Source organism: Nicotiana sylvestris, chromosome 7 (genome assembly GCF_000393655.2).
Source record: "Nicotiana sylvestris chromosome 7, ASM39365v2, whole genome shotgun sequence".
Classification (NCBI taxonomy): Eukaryota; Viridiplantae; Streptophyta; class Magnoliopsida; order Solanales; family Solanaceae; genus Nicotiana; species Nicotiana sylvestris.
Genome location: NC_091063.1, coordinates 79,488,902 through 79,511,059, shown reverse-complemented (window position 1 = coordinate 79,511,059; position 22,158 = coordinate 79,488,902). Strand labels below are relative to the sequence as shown.

The 22,158-nt window shown below is 40.2% G+C and overlaps 1 protein-coding gene across 1 annotated transcript; it reads left to right on the top strand.

Moving 5' to 3' along the window:
* Positions 1-14,754: 14,754 nt before the first annotated feature.
* LOC104237008 (uncharacterized) lies at positions 14,755-21,780 on the top strand. Its single transcript, XM_009791065.2, has 9 exons — positions 14,755-15,298; positions 16,247-16,292; positions 16,378-16,456; positions 16,550-16,595; positions 16,700-16,798; positions 18,678-18,746; positions 18,823-19,156; positions 19,386-19,531; positions 19,605-21,780. The coding sequence occupies exons 1-9, from the start codon at positions 14,843-14,845 to the stop codon at positions 21,063-21,065; spliced, it is 2,736 nt and encodes a 911-aa protein (XP_009789367.1). The 5' UTR covers positions 14,755-14,842; the 3' UTR covers positions 21,066-21,780.
* Positions 21,781-22,158: the final 378 nt, after the last annotated feature.

Sequence of the window (22,158 nt, the reverse complement as noted above, 5' to 3'; positions counted from 1 at the left end):
GACCACAAATGACCCCTCAAATCCCTAGATTTAGGTCTCCAATTTCCAAGCCCTAACTTCCAATTTTGCTACTGATTTTCCCATATAATTCAAGCTTACAACCTTAAAAATCATCATAAAAACGAGCTTAGGAACCAAGGACCTTACCTCAATGAATCCTTTTTAAAATCTCCCTTGAAATTGCTCTCAAAAGCTTCTTACCGAATGAAATATTGAGAAAAATAGCCAAAAATCACGAAGGGTGGAATATATACCTTCTGACCCAGGGATTCCGCACCTGCGGTCATTTTCCGCTTCTGTGGTCTAACCCACCGCACCTGCGGTTTTCACTTAAAGGTCTGGGACCGCACCTGCGGTCACTCTCTTGCACATGCGACATCACAAATGCGTTGAGATGTCCGCTTCTGCGGCTCTGCCTGACTCACCTCTTGGCCGCTTCTGTGGCTTGCTTCTGCATTTGCGGGAGTCGCACTTGCGGCCTCCAACCGCAGATGTGGTTATGACAACAACCATAAGACTTTAGCTGCCAAACTCAACTCCAAAACCTCCCGACAACCATCCGAAATCACCCCGAGGCCCCCAGGACCTCAACCAAAAGCACGAACAAGTCATATACTAATATCCAAACTTATACCAATCTTCAAAACACCTCAAACAACATCGAATCAACCAAATAACATCGGATTCAAGCCTAAGGTTCCAAAAATCTTCCAAATTCCGCGTTTTTGATCAAAAAGTTTATCAAACCACGTCCGAATGATCTGAAATTTTGAACACACATCCCAAATAACACAACAGTCCTACTACAACTCTCGGAATTCTATTCCAACCCCTATATCAAAATCTCACCTATCAACCGGAAATAGCCAAAATTCCCAATTCGCCAATTCAAACCTAACTCTACTATGGACCTCCAAAACACATTCCGATCACGCTCCTAAGTCCCAAATCACCTAATGAAGCTAACCAGATCATAAATATTCCAATCCGATATCATATGCTAACAAGTCAAAACTTGGCCAAACCTTTCAAACTTTAAGCTTCAAACTGAGAACTGTTCTTCCAAATTCATTCCGAATACCTTAAAAATCAAAACTGACAATTTGCCTAAGTCATAATATATCACACGGGGCTAGTCATACCCGAGAAATGGCGAGCGAAGTACAAAAGCTCAAAATGACCGGTCGGGTCGTTACATAGATAGTTAAGGAAAGAAGTGGCTCATCTATTCAACAATGGGCATCTTCGGGAATTTCTAAGTGAGCGATCCAAAAACCATTTAAAAAATAGGGACTCTAACAAACAAATCAAATAGGAAGAACCTCAATATGTGATTAATATGATCATTGGAGGAGTAGATGTTCCACAAGTGCCAAAGATAAAACGCACCAAAGTTTCTATCACAAGAGAAAAATGAACTCGAGACTATGTTCCGGAGGGATCCATCTTATTTAGCAATGAGGACGTCGAGGGCATCATTCAACCTCACATCGATGCACTGGTAATATTTTTACTTATTAATAAATCTCGAGTTAAGCGTGTGTTAATTGATCCAGGTAGCCCGGCTAATATCATTCGTTGGAGAGTCATGGAAAACTGGGTTATTGGATCAGATCGTACCAGCAATTTGAGTATTGAACATATTTAATATGGCATATGAGACAACGAAGGGTAAAATTACCCTACCGGTCAACACAGTCAGAACCATCTAGGAGACAAAGTTCTATGTAATCGAGGGGGATATGAGATATAATATTTTGTTCGGGATACCATGGTCCACAACATGAGGGTGGTGCCGTCGACCTTGCATCAATTGTTGAAGTTTCCAACCCTAAGTGGAATCAAAACAGTCTACGGGGGAACAACCCGGCTGCAAAGGAGATGTTCGTTGTCGAGGAAGTGAGCCAGGTGCCCACAATCACAACATCAAAAAGTGGGTGACTAGTCGAAGAGAAAGGCACCAGATAGCAATCACCAATCCCGACCCCAACTGGGCTGGAAAAATAAGAGGAACACCCAACGAATGAGGGAGATGACTTCGGTGTCCCGAGATCCTTCTTAGCACCTGATGATATCGATGCCTCCAAGTCTATTATTGAGGAACTAGAACAAGTCATATTGATAGAGTAACTACCGAACAGAAAGGTATACCTAGGAAAGGGATTAACCCCTGAGCTTAGGAAAAAACTCGTTGATTTCGTTAAAGATAATGCCGATTGTTTTGCTTGGTTCCACTTAGATATGACGGGGATCCCGCCAGAGATAACAACTCACTAATTGAGCTTGGATCCAAAATTCCACCTGTTCGAACAAAGGAGGAAGCGCAGTCCGAAATCAAGCATGCATTCATCAAAGACGAGGTGTCTAAACTCTTAAAAATAGGATCTATTCGGGAGGTTAAATACCTGGATTGGCTAGATAACGTAGTAGTCGTACCTTAAAAAGGAATAAGCTTAGAATATGTGTAGATTATAAGGACTTGAATAAGGCATGATCGAAGGATTCACTTTCTTTGCCTAACATCGACTGAATGATCGATGCAATGTCTGGGCACGAGCCGCTGGGTCAATTTATTTCCAGGTTATCGGATAAGAGCCACTAATTCTTCTCATTACTAAAGAAAAAGAACGATTGCTCTTGCACCCCAGAATGTCAACAAGCTTTAGAAGAATTCAAACGATACTTATCAAGTCCTTCTTTGCTGTACACCCTGAAGGCGAACGGGCAGTTATACTCTACTTGGCAGTCTTCGAGGTAGCGGTAAGTGTTATCCTGGTCCGGGAAGAAGAAGGTACGTAGTTTCCTATCTATTATGTCAGTAGAACCCTAGGTGATGCCGAAACGAGGTATCCACACATAGACAAATTAGTATTTCCTTATTAAGCGCATCTAGGAAACTAAAACCATACTTTCATTATCACCTTATATATGTCATGGCCTCGTATTAGCTAAGGAATGTTATTCATAAACCTAGTCTTTCAGGACGGCTGGAAAAATAGGCCATAGAGGTTAGCAGGTATGATATTGAGTACAAACCTCGAACATCTATAAAGTACCAGATTTTGGGAAACTTTGTGGCTGAATTCACACCGGTCTTGATCCTCGAGGTTGAGAAAGAATTATCACTTACCTCGGGGTCTAGCTCGGGGGTTGAGACCCTATTCACGGATGGTGTTTCCAATGCGAAAGCGTCCGGGTTGGGAATCGTACTAAAACTACCTATGGGTAATGTAATAATGCAGTCTATTAGAATTGTGAAATTGCCTAATAATGAAGCCAAATATGAGGCTATGATTGTAGGTCTAGAACTGGTTAAGATCCTGGGGGCTGAGGTGATCGAAGCCAAGTACGATTCCTTCCTCGTTGTTAACCAAATTAACATAACATTTGAAGTAAAAAAAGATCGGATGCAGAGATACTTGGATAAATTACAAGTAACGTTACATTAGTTCAAGGAATAGAAACTACAACATGTGCCTCGGGATCAGAATAATGAGGCTGATGCATTGGCTAGGGTCGTCAGTCGACTCTATTGAATTTAATTCCGGAACATTGGTGCAATTGATGAGCTCGATAATAAAGGAAGCTCATGACAAAGTAAATTCAACAAGCTTAACTTGGGATTGGATAAATAAATACATAGACTACTTTCAAAAAGGAAAATTGCCATCAGATCCCAAAGAATTAAGGGCCCTTCGAACTAAGGCTGTCGGGTTTAGCTTAGTTGAAGGAAAACTATATCGAAGATCGTTTTTCAGACCCTTAGCGAGGTGATTGGGTCCCGGGGAGACTGATTTATGTGATAAGGGAAGTCCTCGTGAGTACTTGTAGAAACCATTCAGGGGTGGAATCGTTGGTTTAGAATTTGATCTGGCCGGTTATTACTGGTATGAGATGCAAAAGGATGCAAAGGACTTTATTAAAAAATTTAATGAATGTCAAAGGCATGCCCCGATGATCTACCAACCAAGGGAGATGCTTCACTCAGTCCTCTCCCCTTGGCCGTTCATGAAATGGGGAATGGACATCGTAGGTCCTTTGCTATGGGCATCCGCTCAGTACATCTTACTTATGGCCGATTACTTATCCAAGTGGATTGAAGCATAAGTGTTTGAGAAAGTCAGAGAAAAGGAGGTCATCGACTTCATATGGGATCATATAATATACCGGTTTGGGATACCGACTGAGTTCACGTGTGACAACGGGAGACATTTTATCCGTGGCAAAGTCAATAAGTTCTTCAAAGATCACAAAATAAACAAAAAATTCTTTCGATCCCTTAACACCCGAGTGTAAACAGTCAAGCGGAGTCAACAAACAAAACTATACTGTAGAAGCTAAAGAAAAGATTGACCGACTCAAAATGAAAGTGGAGTGAAATTCTGCCCGAGGTCCTGTGGCCATATTCAAAGTCAAGTACCGGTGAAACATCGTTCTTTTTAGTCTACGGTGTAGAGGCTTTGATTCCGATAAAAGTGGGAGAACCGAGCTTAAGATTCTGATATGCTACAGAGACATCAAATAACGAGGCCATGTCCATAAATCTAATTTAGCAGAAGAAAGTCATGAGGTCACCTTAGTCCAGTTAGCATCTCAAAAGCCATGAATAGGAAGATATTACAACCGAAGGGCAAACCTTCGATACTTTCAAGTCGGGGACTTGGTGTTGAGGAAAGTCACACTACATACCAAGAAACATGTGACGAGAAACTAGCCCGAATTGGGAGGGACTGTACAGAGTCACCGGTATAATCGTGAAAGGCACGACCAGCTCGAGTCCAAAAATGGTGTACAACTACCCAACAATTGGAATGCGGCGCACTTAAAGCAGTACACTGCTAAGTTATAAACACATAAATTTCTTTATGGTTTATTACGCTTTGAACTAACTCATGCAGGTACTCAATCGAAGTCAAATCCAAGGATAGGTCTGAAAGCACGTGTTGTACTCTTTTTCGCTTCGACTGATTTTTTCTCGAAGTGAGTTTTACGGTAAGGTTTTTAACGAGGCAATAATAAGCATGCTACCCTAGTTTTGAAAATTGGTCTAAGACCGGAAACTTGTATCGTCCGTATCATATTGATAGTATTCGAGCCTTCAAAATTTAGTCTCGAATAATAGGGGGCTATCACACCCTGAGTCAAGAACCAAAGTCCTAAGTTTAGAAATTCAGAAGGCACTCCTATTCGATATTAAAAGGCAAGGCTTGAATATTAGGTTTAATTATAAGGGTCAAATGGTGAAACAAACCGTGCCCGCATAGCTCATTCTCGCCATGGCGGATAGCTTTTGTACCTTTAATTACTTACATTACATTAAAAGTAATAAAAATAAATTCACCTTTTATGTTTTATCGGTTCACATTCGCACAAGCAATATTATGGTTAATTCACTTATTATGAATATTGGGTTCAAAACTTTCTAGGCCCACAGGTCACTATTAAACGGGAGCATGAAACCCCGAAGGCAGTAAGAACCCATAATACCGTGCACAACCATCCAAAGACCCCTAAGCCTATGGGTCCCTCGAATCAGGGACAGCTACCCAACAGTAAGATCGGGAATGTCGAGCTACTAAATCCCGAAGGCACCAAGCCTACAAGGCAGGGCCCAAACACGAAAAGCCACTACCAACTTAAGAAACGAAGCTTGAGCTTCGATCACAACATTTGAACGGCTCGGAGACATCTGAGTTCGTGTATAAAAGGTAAGGTCCTTACACATTTTTAATCCATAAAAGATTACTTCAGACCCCGTCAAGTCAATCGATCTCGAATTACGACCATAAAAAGAGTGACCTTTGGCAAAGAATAGTTATGTCTGGTTAAATCACTTGAATATTTTAGCAAGGACTTCATTTTTATCTGGTATCCTTCGAAATCAAAGTAACTCAGAGTTATTATTTAACCCAGGCTTCATCCGGGCTTTGGTAGATTGAACAGTTAAGTGGTGTCAAATTCTATGCTAAGGCAATGATGACAGATTATTAAATTTGATAAACAAGTATTATATCCTAAGTCTTAAACATAAGCAAATATAGAAAAGTTAAAGGACACAACATATAGCCGATGGAAATTTATATATATATGTACCAAAAGGTATTCACAAAGGCTCTATAAAATGACCCCAAAATACAAAGCATGTAGCTACAAGAAAAGACAAAAATAAGCTAAGGCATTTACTGCCTAGTCTTCGTCAGAGCCCAGCTCACTATCCGAACCATCAGGCTGGTACCTCGCTCTGGCCTCGGCTTCAAACCTCTTCGCCTTTTCGATCTAGGCCACTAGTTCAATCCCTGGGCTTGGATCTCCTTGAGAGTCTCTCTCCGAGATAGCCACTTCATATATTCAGCCTTCATTATAACACGAGCTTCGGCTACCTCTACATCATTCTTGTACTGGGCCAGCATGTCGTGAGATTTAGAGGCCTTGTTTGAAGCTATTTCCAATCTGGATTTCAGCGTTGTGTACTCTTGGTCGAAGGTATCGTGTTCTGTAACAGCCGAGACAAGTTGTTCCTGGAACTCCTCATTTAACCGTGACCACTTATCGGCCTTATCTCTTATCACTTGAAGATGAACTTTGGTCAATGTCAGATCCTCTTTGGTGGCATCTCGCTCCGATGCTAGGAGATCCATTTTGCCCCTAAGCTCGTCGGCTGAAGCCTTAACCTCGTCGGCTGAAGCCTTAACCTCGTCCATCTCAAGAACTGAGCTGGTTGATCAGGGTTATTTTCTCCTGGACATGTGAGGTTGCGACGGTAGCATTTGCATTGAAACTCTCGATATCGATCTCGAGTACTTTTACCTTTTCAACAAGAAGCGCATGGTCTTATTTCGCTTTCAAAGCCTCCTTTTGGGCTTTCTCCAGCTAGGCTTGGAGGTTAGGGTGGTCGTCCACGTCTATAAAGACTTCATCCTTCTACTCACAGAGAGCCTTATATATCTCTTTTTACCGGACCTAGTCATTGAGCTTTAATTCGAGGTGACTCACCTTCATTTGGGACCGGTGAAAGCTTTCATGATGAAGCATCGAGGCTTGAGATATAAAAAGATAAAAATTGTTAAAATGTTGTTAAGGCAAAATAACTATTTAAAGATACAAAGAGAAAAAGGTATACCCTATATATTGGCTGTTGAGCCTCGTTGAAGAGGCTTGGCCCGTCTACCTCGTTCATCTTCACTTGGTCCTCTTTGGTTACCGAGGAACGGAGATAACTGGCCACTCCGACCAACCTGAATAACATTCTAGTATCTACTAGTACTATGAACATGACTGTATTCTTCAGGTCAGGGTCCACACTCAGGGCAAGAAACTACTACTCGAGCTTTGGGCTCGAACTCGGCCCACTAGACCCTAGCTGTACAACACTTTTCGGGATCTCTAGGTGGCCAAAACCAGAGTAATCCTCTAGCATGCCGACATCTATGCCCTCAAAAAATGAGTTAAGGGCCTTATCCACAACCCGGGATGCCTTGATCGGCTTTTCTGCAGTGGTCCGAGCCTCATCTAAAAAGTCCTCCATATGAGGCGATGACTCGGGAACATGAATAATGTCGGCATTTTTCGAGGAACCGGAGGAGCTTCTTGCGAATTAGTAGCTACTTGATCTTCTTTGAGCCCCCGAGCTACAAGAGACTCAAACTTTCAAGCACCCCCCTCCCGGGGTGCCAACTCTAGGTCGATATCAATAGACTTATGAGTGACGAAATCCATATCATCGTCATCCTCAGGATAATACTTAAGCCACTAAAGATCTTCGGAATCATGGACATGGGAACTGGAAGCTTTATTGGTGCTCTTTCTGACCTTGACCACGATCATTTTCTTCTTCTTAGCCTCGGTAGGAGCATCCAAGGAGACAATGGACCTTTTTTTCTTTTTCCTTTTCTTATCCTTCTTTGCAACAACTTTGGCAGTAGGCTATAGTGAAGCGGAGGGTTTTTCGGATGAGGACGAGGCCACGACTTTGGTAATTGCCCGAAGTTTGGTGGTCTTGGGCAAACCTGTGGAAGGAAAAGACTTAGTCAAAATAATGACAAGATGAAACGACCCAAAAGGAAATTCAACAAGAAGAAGAGGGACACTCACCATGAGAACGAGCCTCCCACTTGCCTTTGAAAAGCTTGCGCCACTCATGTTCGGGATATGTGAGTTGTTTGTATATTCCCTCGACCCACTCCCTAAACCGAGCGACTGCACTGGATACTCGGGCGACAATTGCATGTCAAATAAGACGAATAATTAGAGAAATGAGTAGATTCCAAGGAGTACTTTGACAAATTAAGAGGAAATAAACTTACGTTTTGAGTTCCACTTCTCGGGGAACAGTAGGAACTCAGAAGGAATGAGGTCTTCGGTATTTATCCGAACAAACCACCCTTGCCATCCTCGATCCATATCCTCATTTATAGAGGAGAAGGGAGCTTTCTTTGCCCGATGAGCGAGCTTGATTAAATCCTCTCGGAAGATTTGGGGGATGTAAACTTGGAGCATATGGTCAACTGTGAACCGAGGCTCCTCTATGTTGTTAACGAAGTGACGGAGAAGGTTCACAATCCTCCAAAAAGACGGGTGGATCAACCGAAGTAGATTTTGTACCTCTTACAAAAATCAAGGATCACCATATTCACCGGAACAGATGTGAAAGGATATGTATAAACGCTTAAGTATCCTTCTATGTGCATAGTAATATCCTCATCGGGACTAGGAACAACTATGTTTTTTACTTCACATTTGCAGTCCTCTCGCACTTTTTGGAGTGTCTCCTCGGTGATGAAGTAGACGTACCTCTACCCTTCCTTACTTCGGTCTCCTTGTTTGGAGATTTTTTGACCTTGAAGTCGTTGTCTATAGAGTAGCCTCCGGGGATAAATTCTATAAGAGAAGGTTTCGGGGCTATTACCTGAAGGGTTGCCTCGGTGCCTGTGGCCGAGGTAGAAGTCGAAGGTGCAGTATTTTGGGGAACCGACTTTGAAGTTTTATCAATCTTAATCTGAAAATATGAAGGTTTGAAGATTGGTATGAAGGTTTAAATATTTGGTATGAAGATTTGAAGGTAAAACATGAAGGTTTAAAGACAAGAGATGAAGATATAAAAATGTGAAGAACATTTTATGAAAATTTGAAGGATTGATGAGCAGATAGAAAATTTGAGGGTAACTCAAGAAGATTCGAAATCAGAAAGTAAAAAAATGAAAAAAAGAAACCAGAGCTTTTATAGGAAAGGAATAATAAATGCGTGACGTTTCATATTTGGTAACTATCGAGGATGGCCAACCGGCGGCTGACGCGTGTCCAAAGTCAGAACGACGTGACTGATGGGATATTTTAGCTCGTCAACTTGCTTATGGTGTATGAATGAAGGAACCGGGGTCAATCAGTCACTTCTCATCGTTCTTATAAATCTACTCTTCAAGTTGTGAGGGGACTATCTGTGTAGGGCAAAAATCGGAGATAAAGTTACTGTTGATACCCACCTTTTCCCATAATATTTTCAAAACTGTGCATTGGTATCAATTAATATTTTTCATACAATTTCTGTATTTTAAAATATTTTTAATTAAGTTATCCCATCATTTTATTTATAAACAATCACTGATTGCATCACAAATAGTATTATAATAAATTTTGTGGCTTAATTTTATTATTTGCACTTGTACTAAGTTTCAATTATTGCACAAATAGCCACTTTTGTATTTTTTTAGGTTGCAATTGTAATTACTTTGCAATTATAGCTCACGCACGCATTATTACATTATTTTACCGGAAAATAGCCTTTTATATTTTTAAAATATTTCCAGGCATGAAATTATTTTTTATAATTTATTAACTTCTTTTTAAAAAATTTTTAGCGATTAAATATGTGTTTAACAAATAGCCCCTTTTTATTTGGACCCAACCAATTAGACAGCCCAATTCTTAATCCCACATTAGCCCAAAATCTACCCAGGCCCAAATCCTATCTGAACTTAGCCCAATCTGCATTCACCCGACCCAATACCCCGGCCAATCCTGGTCATTGATCATTTTGATCAACGGTCCAGATCTCTTCTTACCTTAATTAAACCCATATACCCCCCTTATAACCTAATCATTTCTCACCCTTCCCCGCTGTCATCTATTCCCTTCTCTCTTAAATTCTCTCCACCTAAACCCTAATCTTCAAGCACCATGGCTTAGCTTCCGTTCTACGATGTTTCTCTGTCACCTCGGGCTCCTAATAGCCTCTTCTATGCTATGGTACCTCCATCTCCAAGATCCTTGAGGAGATTCTCAAGGGACCTAGGCGGTTTATTTACACCTTTGGGTTTTCTGGCCCGTTTCAGGTTATTTGGCTTGACCTTAAGTAAGATCTTTCTCATTTTTGTCTTGAATCCATGGTTTCCTAAGTCTATGCTCGTCTCTGTTACCTTTCTAAAAAACCCCTAATTTTTATCCTTTGATCTTCTCAGATCTGTCCAGATCTGAGATGAATCAAAATTATTTCACATGTTTTCACGAAGGTATTATGGGGTTTTTAATCGATTCTCCGTTTTTCCTAAAATCTAGGGTTTACTGAACTCGCCTTTTCAAAGCCTTTCTGATTTTCAAGTGTTTAATCATGGTTCTTAAGTGTTACTGATTGATTCATGTTAATATTGGTTGGACCTTAGTCGATTTGTGCTAAAGCCCCAGTTTTCTTATACTTTTGCTTCATTCCTGGGTTTTTCCGTGTCACTCGTTGCATTGTTACACTCTGTGTTTTGACTTTCATGATTTTCCTTAGTCTAATTCATGTATCTTGTGACTTTTACCCTAGTTCATCTCTACTAGGGTTTCTGAGTCGATCTCTTCGCTAATTTATGTGTGTTTATGAAGTTTTATTTAGCCTACTCGTCTATTTGTGGAAACTGATATTTTTCCTCTCTTTAAATCAGTACTTTTTTGGATTTTGATTTATTGATTTGCTTGGTTAAAAATTATGTGTTGATTCTTGATTTATTCCCTTGATTGCGACTTTAATTAGTCTTATTACCCTATTTCCTGTAATGTTACTAATTCTTCACGATTATTTCCTTAATTAAACTCCTGTTTGTTTGCCTCTTTACTTAGGTCTGATTTGATTTCTTGCCTTAAGTGACTCCCGTCCTTTAACCGTTGAGTAGTTGTCCTTAATTAAAGGAAGACTACACTGATTTCATGTGTGATTGATCTTATAATTTCCCTAATTGTTGAGTTTTGATTTCTTTTACCTTATTCTGCTCCGCTCCTAAACTAATATATATACTCTCTTCTATTCTCAGTTCAAGACACGGACATTGGTTCACAAAATACTCTTCCACTCTCAAAAGCTCTCTATTCTCCTCTGTTACTTGAAATTCTCACTGACCTAGCCGACTGTAAGCCAAGAATAACTATTTGCACCATATCTGCTCTATATTCTCTCTCCTTAACTGGTATGTCCTGATTCAATTCAAAGTCCAAAACTCTATGTGTTTCAGTGTTTTTCCAATTCATTAGTTGTGATTTCCAATCATGTTTATTGTTTTACTATCATATTGCTCAATATGTAACCAGCATGCCTAGATCACACTGCCTAACTACTGTCTCACCTAGCATGTTGAAGTTATTTCTGTTAGAATCTGTGACTAGTTTATTTACTCATAATGATCAGATTACTATTTTGTTTAGCATGTCCAATCCTGTCTTGTGGTAATTGCATGCATCTTGTTTGCTCCTTAGCATGTCCAAACTACATTGTCTGTCTACTGTCTCACCCAGCATGTCTGAACTCTGCTTGTTCTATATGTGAGTAGTATCTCTAAACTATGAGTGTTTGTGTGGTGCTTGTCTAGTCTGTTTATTTAAGTCTTGCCTACTCTGCTTTACTAATGAGATCTTGTTAAGTCATCTAGCCCTTCAAGGTAACTCTAGTTGTGTGTTTAGTCATGTCCAAGGTCTACGTGTCCTCGACATGTCTTTGCTGTAATTTTTGTAACTAACTTATCAATTCTACAAATTCTTGAGAAGTCTGTGCATCTGTTTGCTTATACACTAAGGTGTATTCTATGTATCCCCAACCCCTCTTTCCATGTGTGGAATCTGTTTGCCAAAGTTGTTTCTGAAGCTGTTTGTTCTGTGACTTGTGTTCTAATTTCAAAGTATTTTCTATACTTCTCTCCAGCTATTTTACCACCAAACTAGCTCTGATTTTCAGAAAATTTTTGCACCTCTAAGATTCTTCTCTATACTGTTTGTCAAAACTCTTTTCAAATCATGTTAAGCACTCTCACTTATTCTTAGGTTGTTAAGTCTTGCCCCTCTGGTATGTGTACTGCTTAGAGGTCCTTGAGATCTCTCTGAACTCTGGCATATCAGGGCTAACTCTTCCACACTGCATATAATCAGTCTTTGTTTGAGAAAGTCTGGGTGCGAGCACTGCCCGATATCCTTAAGGTCCTTAGGAAACTCTGATACACCTGGATACAAATGTGGCAATGAATCTTAGGCATTTGAGACTACCGAAGGCCTGGTACACCACGATTTGCTTTGGATCTACTTCAGGCTCCATATAACTTAATTTATATTTTATTTATGTAATTTATTCAATCATTGGTCTGTAATAATTAATTGTAAACAGATATTGGGGCGACTAGTGAAAAGGGAGGGTGGTTGTATGGTATTGTAGGTAAAAATGGGTAGAAAACATGCTATAGGATTTATATTCTGCAAATCTGTGTTAGAAGCCATGTTCTAGGATTGTTATGTCTGTTTGCATTTAAACCCTGTTGAACTTGTGCATTAGATAACATGTTCTTAGGGTATTTGTACTTATTGCTTCAACATACTATATGTCACGTATCCCATGCTTTAATCTTGCACAAGTATTGTCACTTAAAGATCCTGCTCCTAGGCTAATAATCTTGTCGTAATAAGGCTGACATTCCTGTATGCATTAGATATCATGTATTTAGGAACTCTATTTGCATTTCATTGAACATGTCCATTTCGACTAAATATATCGTTGGCTATGAAAAGGGTTAAGCAACCTCACACATATACATTATGTCTTAAAATAAAAATAACGCCTATAATCTATGTCATCTAGAATAGCATGTTTGTAGTTTGAATAATTTCTTAAACTGTTAATCATCTCCTGTAATTGTGATTGCAAACAGTCTCCCCACCTACGCAGGCCTTAGGTTATCAGTCTCTATATAAACTAGAAATTGCGTTTGATTGTGTTAAACTACTTAAGCTTAACATGCTATAAAACTAATAGGCAAAATGGTTAGGATTCTGCCACTTTCTTTATGCATATCCTGAATCTGTAACATTCATCTAGATATCATGTTCTTAGGATTTCTAAACTTCTTCACAGTCTGTGTTTTAGACGTGCTGTTTGTTTGCCTATATACGTGCAGAGGTAAATATGAGCCTTCTAACTGTTTGTCCCTATTTGCTTGTCCTACATGTTATTTACTTGTCGCCTAGATTTTTACCTTTTTAATACCTTAGGTTGTCTAGAACTGTCCAGATTTAAAGGTCCTAAATTCCTCTAAGACCATAAGGAAGGGACGGGTAACAACACACTTATGGGTCGTTAATTAAACTCGCTTATATAACCGCTAAGGGGAGGGTAATGGATAGTAAAAGGATATGATGACCTGCGCGCTAATGTCACGTGTAGCCCCTCATCGAGGAGTGATTACCGGGCATTGCATGAGTATGATCATGTAGGCTAATCAACTTAGGACTTCCCTTTCCCGATTCACATATGTGTTTAGATTCTCTAAACTTCCTTTCCTTTACATATGCATGCGTAAGTTGTCCAAACCCCTCTTACTTTCATTAAATGAATTTCCTTGATCATATATATACTTAAACTGTAAAATTACCTTTATTTGCAAATATGTGTTAAACTGCTTACTTGTTAAAATGACTAATTCACATAGTTTAAGTTCGGTCGAGACCCACCATTGTGGACCGCGAGGGGTGCCTAACACCTTCCCGTCAAGGTTATTTCGAGCCCTTACCCTAATCTTCGATAATGCAAACTAGTTACATGAGTTAATTACTCTGGGTGCCCTAACGCACCATAATCCGTTAGGTGACGACTCTTCAAATACCCAATTCCCAAAAGGAAATGAGTTGTTCCCCATGAATTTATATAATTGAAACTGTACATGTAGTTAAAATTGAGCATAAAAAGCTCAATACTCATATTGCAATATCATGAGTTCAAATTGGAATCTTCTCTCATCTCTCTTATTAATTATGTTGTTGAACAAGATAATCTAAATTTTACGTAAGTTCACAAAATAAACAAAGTGCAATGAATGAGGCTGGGCGGGCTGTTGGCATCAATAATCTATTCAAACCTATTCTGGATTTTGGTTTGGACAACTGGACGCTGAACACAAAAAATAAAAAAAGCATTTGTTCACGCGAGTTCACGAAATGACAAGATTGGCATATGATCCAATCGGGAAGGTGATATTCACGCGCTCAATCAGAAGTATGCATGATTTGACGTAACCAGAGGCACACATTTGGACACGCGAACTCAGCGGGCAACGGGCAGCACTTAACGCCGTCATTCCCAGTCACTAACGGCGTTTAATGCACAAAGGGGAAAGAAGTATTCAACGTTAATTTTAAAGGTTTGAAAACCCTCGGTAAAGACCCCACCAAAGCCTCAGGCTTGGACTCAGGTTCGGACCACAAAAGCGACTCGAAAAAAGCCAAAGCACTCCCCTCACGGAGAAATAATGTAGTGGAGTAAAAGAAGAGAGAGAATATAGAGACTTGGAGAGAGAGAGAAATTGTAGAGAGAGAAATAGGAAGAACCCCGAAAAAGATGGGGCAGATCGTGAAAACGAAGAAGAAAGGACGTCCATCAAAGGCAGATCTCGCTCGCCGGAACGCCGAAGCCGCCGTTGAGGCGTCGGAATCAGCGAAGAAGGAGAGAGAACTCCGGCGGAGCGGCCGGCGACGGAATGTCAGGTACGCCTTAAGCATCGACGACTACCTGGACGACGACGAGTACTTTTTGGACGACGACGAGGATGAGAGAGGGAGGGAGAAGAAGCTGAAACTGTTACTCAAGCTGCAGCAGAGCGATGAAGGCGGCGCTGCTGAGTCAACTCCGAGTCGGACTCGGCAAGGACCTGCCACGTCGGCATCCTCCTCCGACGATGACGAAGGACGGAAGCCCTCTAAGAAGAGGAAAATTAACGGCGACGATGACGAAGAAGAAGAAAATGACGATGAAATTGAAAATGAAAATGAAATTGAAATTGAAAATGATGATGAGGTAAGTGTGAACTGTGAAGTGTTGTTCGTGATTGAAAATTGAGAGGTAAAGGAGGGAAGAAAGTAGAAAGTCCAGCTCAGCTGAGTTTAGTTCACTGAGATTTTTTGTAATTGGACCAGAAGACTTGTAAATCACTCACGCACTTGTTTGTTTCTCTCTCTTTCCATATAGGCACTCACTCACTCTATATGTGTGTAAATCTGTGTCGGGGAGGGGGAATTGATATATAACTGTCGGGTCAACTGTCAAAAAACTAACCCCCACAGAATCTGCTCACGCTCCCACCCTTCTCTCTCTCTCTCTCTCCTCTCTCTTTCTCTCTCTATTACTCCAAATACACAACATAAACACCAATACTCTCTTTCTCTCTCTCTTTGTCTCCCTTGTTTCTGTCTCTGTCTAGCAGACGCCATTTTCCTTCGTGTGTCATAATTTTGCTTTAAATTTTAGTTGTTTGGTTTTAATCACGAGTCTTTTAATTTGCTTCGGGATTTCTGCAGTCTAATATTTTGAGGAGAAAAGTAGGCGTTTGGACATGATTTTTTTTAATTTAAAAAAAAAGAGTATTTGAAGTTGAGTTGGAATGGGTATTTGGAAGTTGCAGTTGTGTTTGGATATGAATTTTTCTTGGAAAAGAAGTTGCAGTTTTGTCAGTGGAAATTATTGCTATTTCACTTGAAATACTCCTCAAACCTGTTTTTCAAATTTTCTAAGTATGGGGTTGAAATAATCGACCAGATTGTAGAACAAGCACTTGTGAAATAATCTCCAAGTATAGTTCAATATTTGAAATAAAATCTTGAGAAAAACGGACCCTTATAGAGCAGAACAAGTATAGAGGATTCATTTGGATTGAGGTGTAATTGCTTGATTGTAGTGTGATTCTCTGCTTTAGTATTTTTAAGATTATGTTTATGGAGGTTTAAGTCTACTGATGGATTTTGATAGGCTGGAGGAAGGAATGGAGAGGCAAAAGGTGTCGACTCTCCTCCAGGTATAGTTTCTGATTTTTCAGAAATGGAGACATTTAATGTTTGATCCTTATTCCCATTATTGACATGTACAATGCGGTTGAGCAGGGACACCATCGGAACCACCTTTTGGAATCCCGTTGCCAGACAAGAAGACATTGGAATTGATTCTGGACAAGCTACAGAAGTAGGTTTTAAATTGTTAGGAAAATGGAAATTTTTCTGGTCGTTCAGCGAGTAACCCTTGTAATGTTTAGTTTCTTTAATTTCCTTGTGACAGGAAAGACATATACGGTGTTTATGCGGAACCTGTTGACCCTGAAGAGGTATGTCTCTTGGAGGGTTAGTTTTTCGTTCAGAAGTCTTATTAGGGAAGAATGACAATAAAATTAAAGAGAATCTGTTAAGTGTTTTCTTGATTTCTGGGCAGCTTCCTGATTACCATGAGGTGATTGAGAATCCCATGGATTTTGCCACTGTCAGGAACAAGTTGGGAAATGGATCATATGCCAGTTTGGAGCAATTTGAGGTGAACCTCTTCAACTAAACCACTGTATTCTTCTTATTTTTGTGCTTGGAGCGAAGGGAAGTGCATTGGTTTTCTGTATTTTGTTGCGTCTTCCGGAATTCCAGTGGTAGCGAACAAAGACACTGGCACTCCAAAATAGCTGATTTAGCTTCCCTTCAATTCTGAAGCTTTTCTTCTTTTTTATCTTAATATGTTTTTGGCCTTTGACCAGCCATTATTAGTAGAATCACATTTGTCCCTCAGTTGACCTTTTTTATTGCATTGTTTTCTTCTACACTTCTTATTACTGGACATGCAGCAATTGGCTGAACTCTGAACTCGGCATTGTATATTTATCTTCTGGATATAATGTTATGCTTGGGTCTTTTCTTGTAGATCACAAAAACAAGTTTCCAGTGTTTGCTTTTGCACGGTTATAACTAGGGGGTTTTACTTTTTTTTTTTGAGTAAGGAGAAAGATGTTGATTATGCCCTGTTGATTCTACTTATAGCTCAATTTATGTGGTTGTGAAGAGTTAGAAGTTTTGTGTTTATATGGTGCTGTGCTATTCATCACTAGTGGTTTTGAGAATCTGTGTAGCTTTGGCTGTTCATGATACCGTCGGTGGTTGAAATTTGAACTGTTTTTAGCTTAGTCACTACATTGCTCCATCTCCTAAAAAACACAGATATTATTTGGTACTGGTGATTTTCTGAATGTGAGGAAATGAAAGAGGAGTGCAGTTGCGTTTACTCGAGATGGATCTTATACCGTGATGGGTGGAGAAGTTCGTCCTTGTATCTCTGTTGTGAAAACTATTCAATTGGGAAAAAGGAATTAAAGAGGAAAACTATTAAAGAATATTAATGTCAAGCTAAAGTTTATCTTGCAAGATGTCGCATACTTGCATACTGCGAACGCGTTTTATCTACGGCCTCTAGTCTTCTATTCTATTATGAGGAGCCATATTGGATTTTACTGATATAATGCATCTATTTCTCTTAATGAGTTTTGTGTAATGGAAGCCTGTGGTTTTCTGTTTTTTGGGATGAAGAGAATCAGGAAGGGGTTAACTGGTGTATCCCCATGAGCCTGTTTTTGGTTATCGGATGCCTAATTCAGTTTTATCTCTTTTTTCCTTTGCCCAAAAAAAGAAGAAGAATAAAATCAGTTGGTATTCTCAGCAAGTTGAGGAAAGATTCTGAAATTTGAGTACTTCAACTTTGGAGACTAGGTAAATAAAAGAATTCAAACCAAGTGTTAGGGAGGCAGGAATTGCTGACATCATCATTGTGTCCTCTATGTAGTCTGAAGCCTTTTCCCGCTTTAGGTGTTTTGCCATCCATTGCATAAATGTGCGTGCTTTACTTAGTCACACTGCTTATCTACCGTTTCGGATGCTTCAAGCAGTATATTGATGTAGTAACGAGCCCATCTCAAGGTGTTTGCTTTTTTAGGTCAGACAGAAACCTTTTTAACTTATTTTAATTCTGTTAAAGGAGGACGAGGATATATAGATTATAACTTTGCTTTTGTCTCTTTTAGGCATGAAAAATAAAAGGAGGAAGAGGGATATAGAATGTCACTTTGTTGGATATAAGCGCTTATCAGGGACATACAATGTGTCACTTTAAGAGACATGAGTTCAAGGGACTTCTTCAGTTGCTGTTTAAGAAGTCATAAAGCTAGTCTTCTCTTTCTCAAAAAATAAAGCTAGTCTTCTGTGTGTGACCGTACCCATGAGGATGTTGAAGTCCAATTGTCATTTTTTTTTTGATTTAAGTATAATTGTCAGTGTTTCCTTTTTAAGGTTTTTCAGCTTTGTTAGCACAAAATCCAGTAGGCACTGCTATTAGCTTGATATCCCTGAATAATCGAACTGTAATTGTTCCATTTCAGAGTGATGTTTTCCTCATTTGTTCAAACGCAATGCAGTACAATGCACCAGATACTATCTACTATAAACAGGTAGTTTTTGCAATCTCATCTTAGTCACCCTTCCATTTTGAACCTATAAAGCTTATCGTGCAACTATTTTGGCAAGGCACGTACCATCCTAGAGTTGGCTACAAAGAAATTTGAGAAGTTGAGACTTAATTATGACCGCTCCGAAAAGGATGTCAAGGTAGACCAGAAGACAAAATATGGGTCTGTTGTCAGGAAGCAGATAAAGAAGCCGGTGCTCCCGATGTTCCAAGAAACTGTTGGCTCCGATTTCTCATCGGGTGCCACTCTCGCCACAGCTGGAGATAACCAAAATCATAACAGCACTTCCCTTCCTGGAGTACCAGAGAAACCTTATGGTGTTGAGTTGCTTGCTGAAGGAAATTTTTCACTGATTGATCACAATGTAGACAAGGCAGAAGAACCACTATCAGGTACCAGAATTTTTTATTGGTTTTCAACAGAATCAAGATGTTCATATTTGCTTAGCTACATGGTCTCTCCTGCTTTGTGTCCTGCATTTCTCTTTTAGCTGTTGAGATTTTGTGCTTGACTTAATTAAGTGTAACTAGCTGATATATTCCCTTCTCATCCTTTTCCTTCTTTTTGTTCTTTTTGCATGTGTTAGTTGCTCTTTAAATTTCTCCTCTTAACTTGTTGCAGGGAAGGGTCCTCTATCCAGACTTGGAAGGAAATCAATTGTGTATGATGAGAACCGCCGTGCAAGCTACAACATATCCACGCAACCAGTTTCCTGCACCGAATCCATATTTTCAACTTTCGAGGAAGAAAGCAAGCAGCTGGTCACTGTGTGTATCACATAACAAGTTTTATTTCCATTTGGTTATTGTTTCCTTATGTAATTTTCCTGTGTCTGTTTAGGTTGGGCTTTACACTGATCATGCATATGCTAGGAGCCTTGCCCGATTTGCTGCAACTCTGGGGCCTGTTGCATGGCGAGTTGCATCCCAGAAAATTGAACAGGCATTACCTTCTGGGTTCAAGTTTGGCCGTGGGTGGGTTGGGGAATACGAGCCACTTCCAACCCCAGTATTGGTGCTGGAGAACTATACCATAAAGGAACCTCCATTCTTCTCCAAGTCTGTACACTCTTTTGGAGCTCAAAAGAATGAGAAAGCATCTCAGGACCCAGTTGCTCCAAAAGATAAACCTCTTTCAAGGCCGACGTTAGAAGGAAAATCACCATATTTTGGTTCAACTAGCAGTAAGCTCACCGAGAGCGGCTTGAATATGTTAATTCCCACGAAGGAGCAATCTCCTAGGGAGGTTAATCTAGAAAGAAGGCCATCTTTTCTTTCTTCTTCTGGAAAGAAACCTCCGGTTTGTACTAGCCCCAGATACCAGCATCCAGATTTACAATCCAGGAATTTCACTGAACCTGATAAAAAGTTGCAGAAGCAGGTTGAGTTAAATTCTCCGTCCTCAGCCAATCCAAGGAATTCTGAAATTACCAGAAAGAGTCAAGTTACCGGTACTGCTGAAATACCTGGATCAAGGTCTACTGGGGCAAGTCCGAGGAACCCATTTCCGTCTGGGCCTTTTAAGCAACCGGCCATGAATGGAACTGCTGTTGGAGGACTGCCCAATGGGAGAGCCGTGAATAACAACTCAGGCACTACATCAATGGCGCATTTAACTGCTGATAGCGTTCCAACTGTGAGAAAAGTTGCAGGTTTCTTTCACCAAGAACAGGAGCAGGGCCTGAGCGACCCTGTTCAATTGATGAGAATGATGGCCGAAAAGGCTCAAAATCAACAGAACTCTTTGAGCCAGTCCCGTGTTGATACTTCTCTGATTTCCCCTGTGACTCAATCTTTGAGGAAAGACGATTCAGTAAATGCCGCTGCCACTGCTGCCCGAGCATGGATGTCAGTTGGGGCAGGAGGTTTCAGACAAGGCGTGGAAACAGCAAACCTGCAGAATAGTCATATTTCTGCTGATTCACTGTATAACCCTTCTCGCAATGTCCAGCAACAAACTTCACGAGTTCGGAGTGAACTTTCTGCATCTGCATTGCACTTTCAGGCTGAGAAGAACAGTACTCCACTTCATGCCTTCGTGCCTCATCATGTGAGAGTGGGCAATGAAGCTCAATTCCAAAATCGCCCAATGATTTTCCCTCAATCAGTACCTGCTGACTTGTCTAGGTTCCAGGTGCAATCTCCCTGGCAGAGTTTTAATCAACCAGCACAGCTAAGGCAGAAGCAGGATTCCCTCCCCCCTGACCTAAACATTAGTTTTCAGTCATCTGGGTCTCCTGGCCGGCCATCTTCGACTGTTTTGGTTGATTCTCAGCAGCCAGATCTGGCCTTGCAATTATGAGACTGGGCAACTTCTTAGAAAAAAATAGGAGGGGGGCTGAACCTATTAATGGTTCATAGCCACACGAGCTTTCTGATATTCTGGCTGGGCTTGTTTGAATTTTTGTTTCAGGGCACACCACTGCATCCGCAAATCACTAGCATCTGTCCATAATTGCTGAAGGCTCTGATCGGGTCTCATTTCGTGAGATGTCTAAACTAGCAACTCAACAATCGGAGTCAGCTGCTTCATTTTTATAGATGCTCCTAGGTAGTGATGATCATATTCAGTTGGAGGAAAAGGCAATAGAACTAGTTCAGGTTTAGGATAGGCAGCAGGCACAACAAGAGGATGGATCACTGCCCAGGTCACAAGTTGGTTCGCTTGGTTTCTTGTCAATCACTGACTTGCGATTTAGATAGCTGAAGCAGGAAGTATATTACGCTAATAATAGTAGTTCCTTCCAGCAGGGTTGCTATATGGTGATTTACTGATAGAAACGCTTTTGATTCATTGTAAATTGGGGCAAGATGGGACTAGTTTTTGGAGTTTTTGCTATTCGCTTCAATCATTGTAGGTCTACCTCATTGTCCTACTTAGATCAGCGGGTTGTCATCTACATGTGATGGCGTAATATTCAGAGAAATGGAAAGGAGTTGATATTCTTTTTGTCATATATCAAAAAATTTTGTTAGTGCTTGAGGAATTATATGATAATATCGATGATTTTCAAGGATCTTCATTATGTGAAAGATGTGCAGCAACTTGCACACGTGCACTTGCTCCCAAAAAATGCAGGTTTTGTGGCAATTCTTCTTGCCTCGTATATACTAATGTTTGTATCAATACCAGTCATCAGTTTCTTCCCCATTTCCTTCGAGCTAAAAAGAATACATCCCGATATTGTCCATAAGAAAAAAGAGTACTAACGTGGACATGTTTGGTTACCATTATTAAGGGAAAATAATCCCGGTATAAGAATCTGTATTGTTTTAAGTTTGTTTGGTCGCCGCTTACAATTTTAATTTTAGTTTATACTTGCAAAATTATCTTTGTATTATTTTATATCACATTCAGTGAGATAAAAATACACGAATTAGCTAATTAGCTACAC

Coding starts and splice junctions, on each gene's coding strand:
- LOC104237008 (XM_009791065.2), top strand. CDS start 14,843: ATGGGGCAGATCGTGAAAACGAAGAAGAAAGGACGTCCATCAAAGGCA. Junction 19,157..19,385: donor GGCAGAAGAACCACTATCAG/GTACCAGAATTT, acceptor AACTTGTTGCAG/GGAAGGGTCCTCTATCCAGA. Junction 19,532..19,604: donor AAAGCAAGCAGCTGGTCACT/GTGTGTATCACA, acceptor GTGTCTGTTTAG/GTTGGGCTTTACACTGATCA.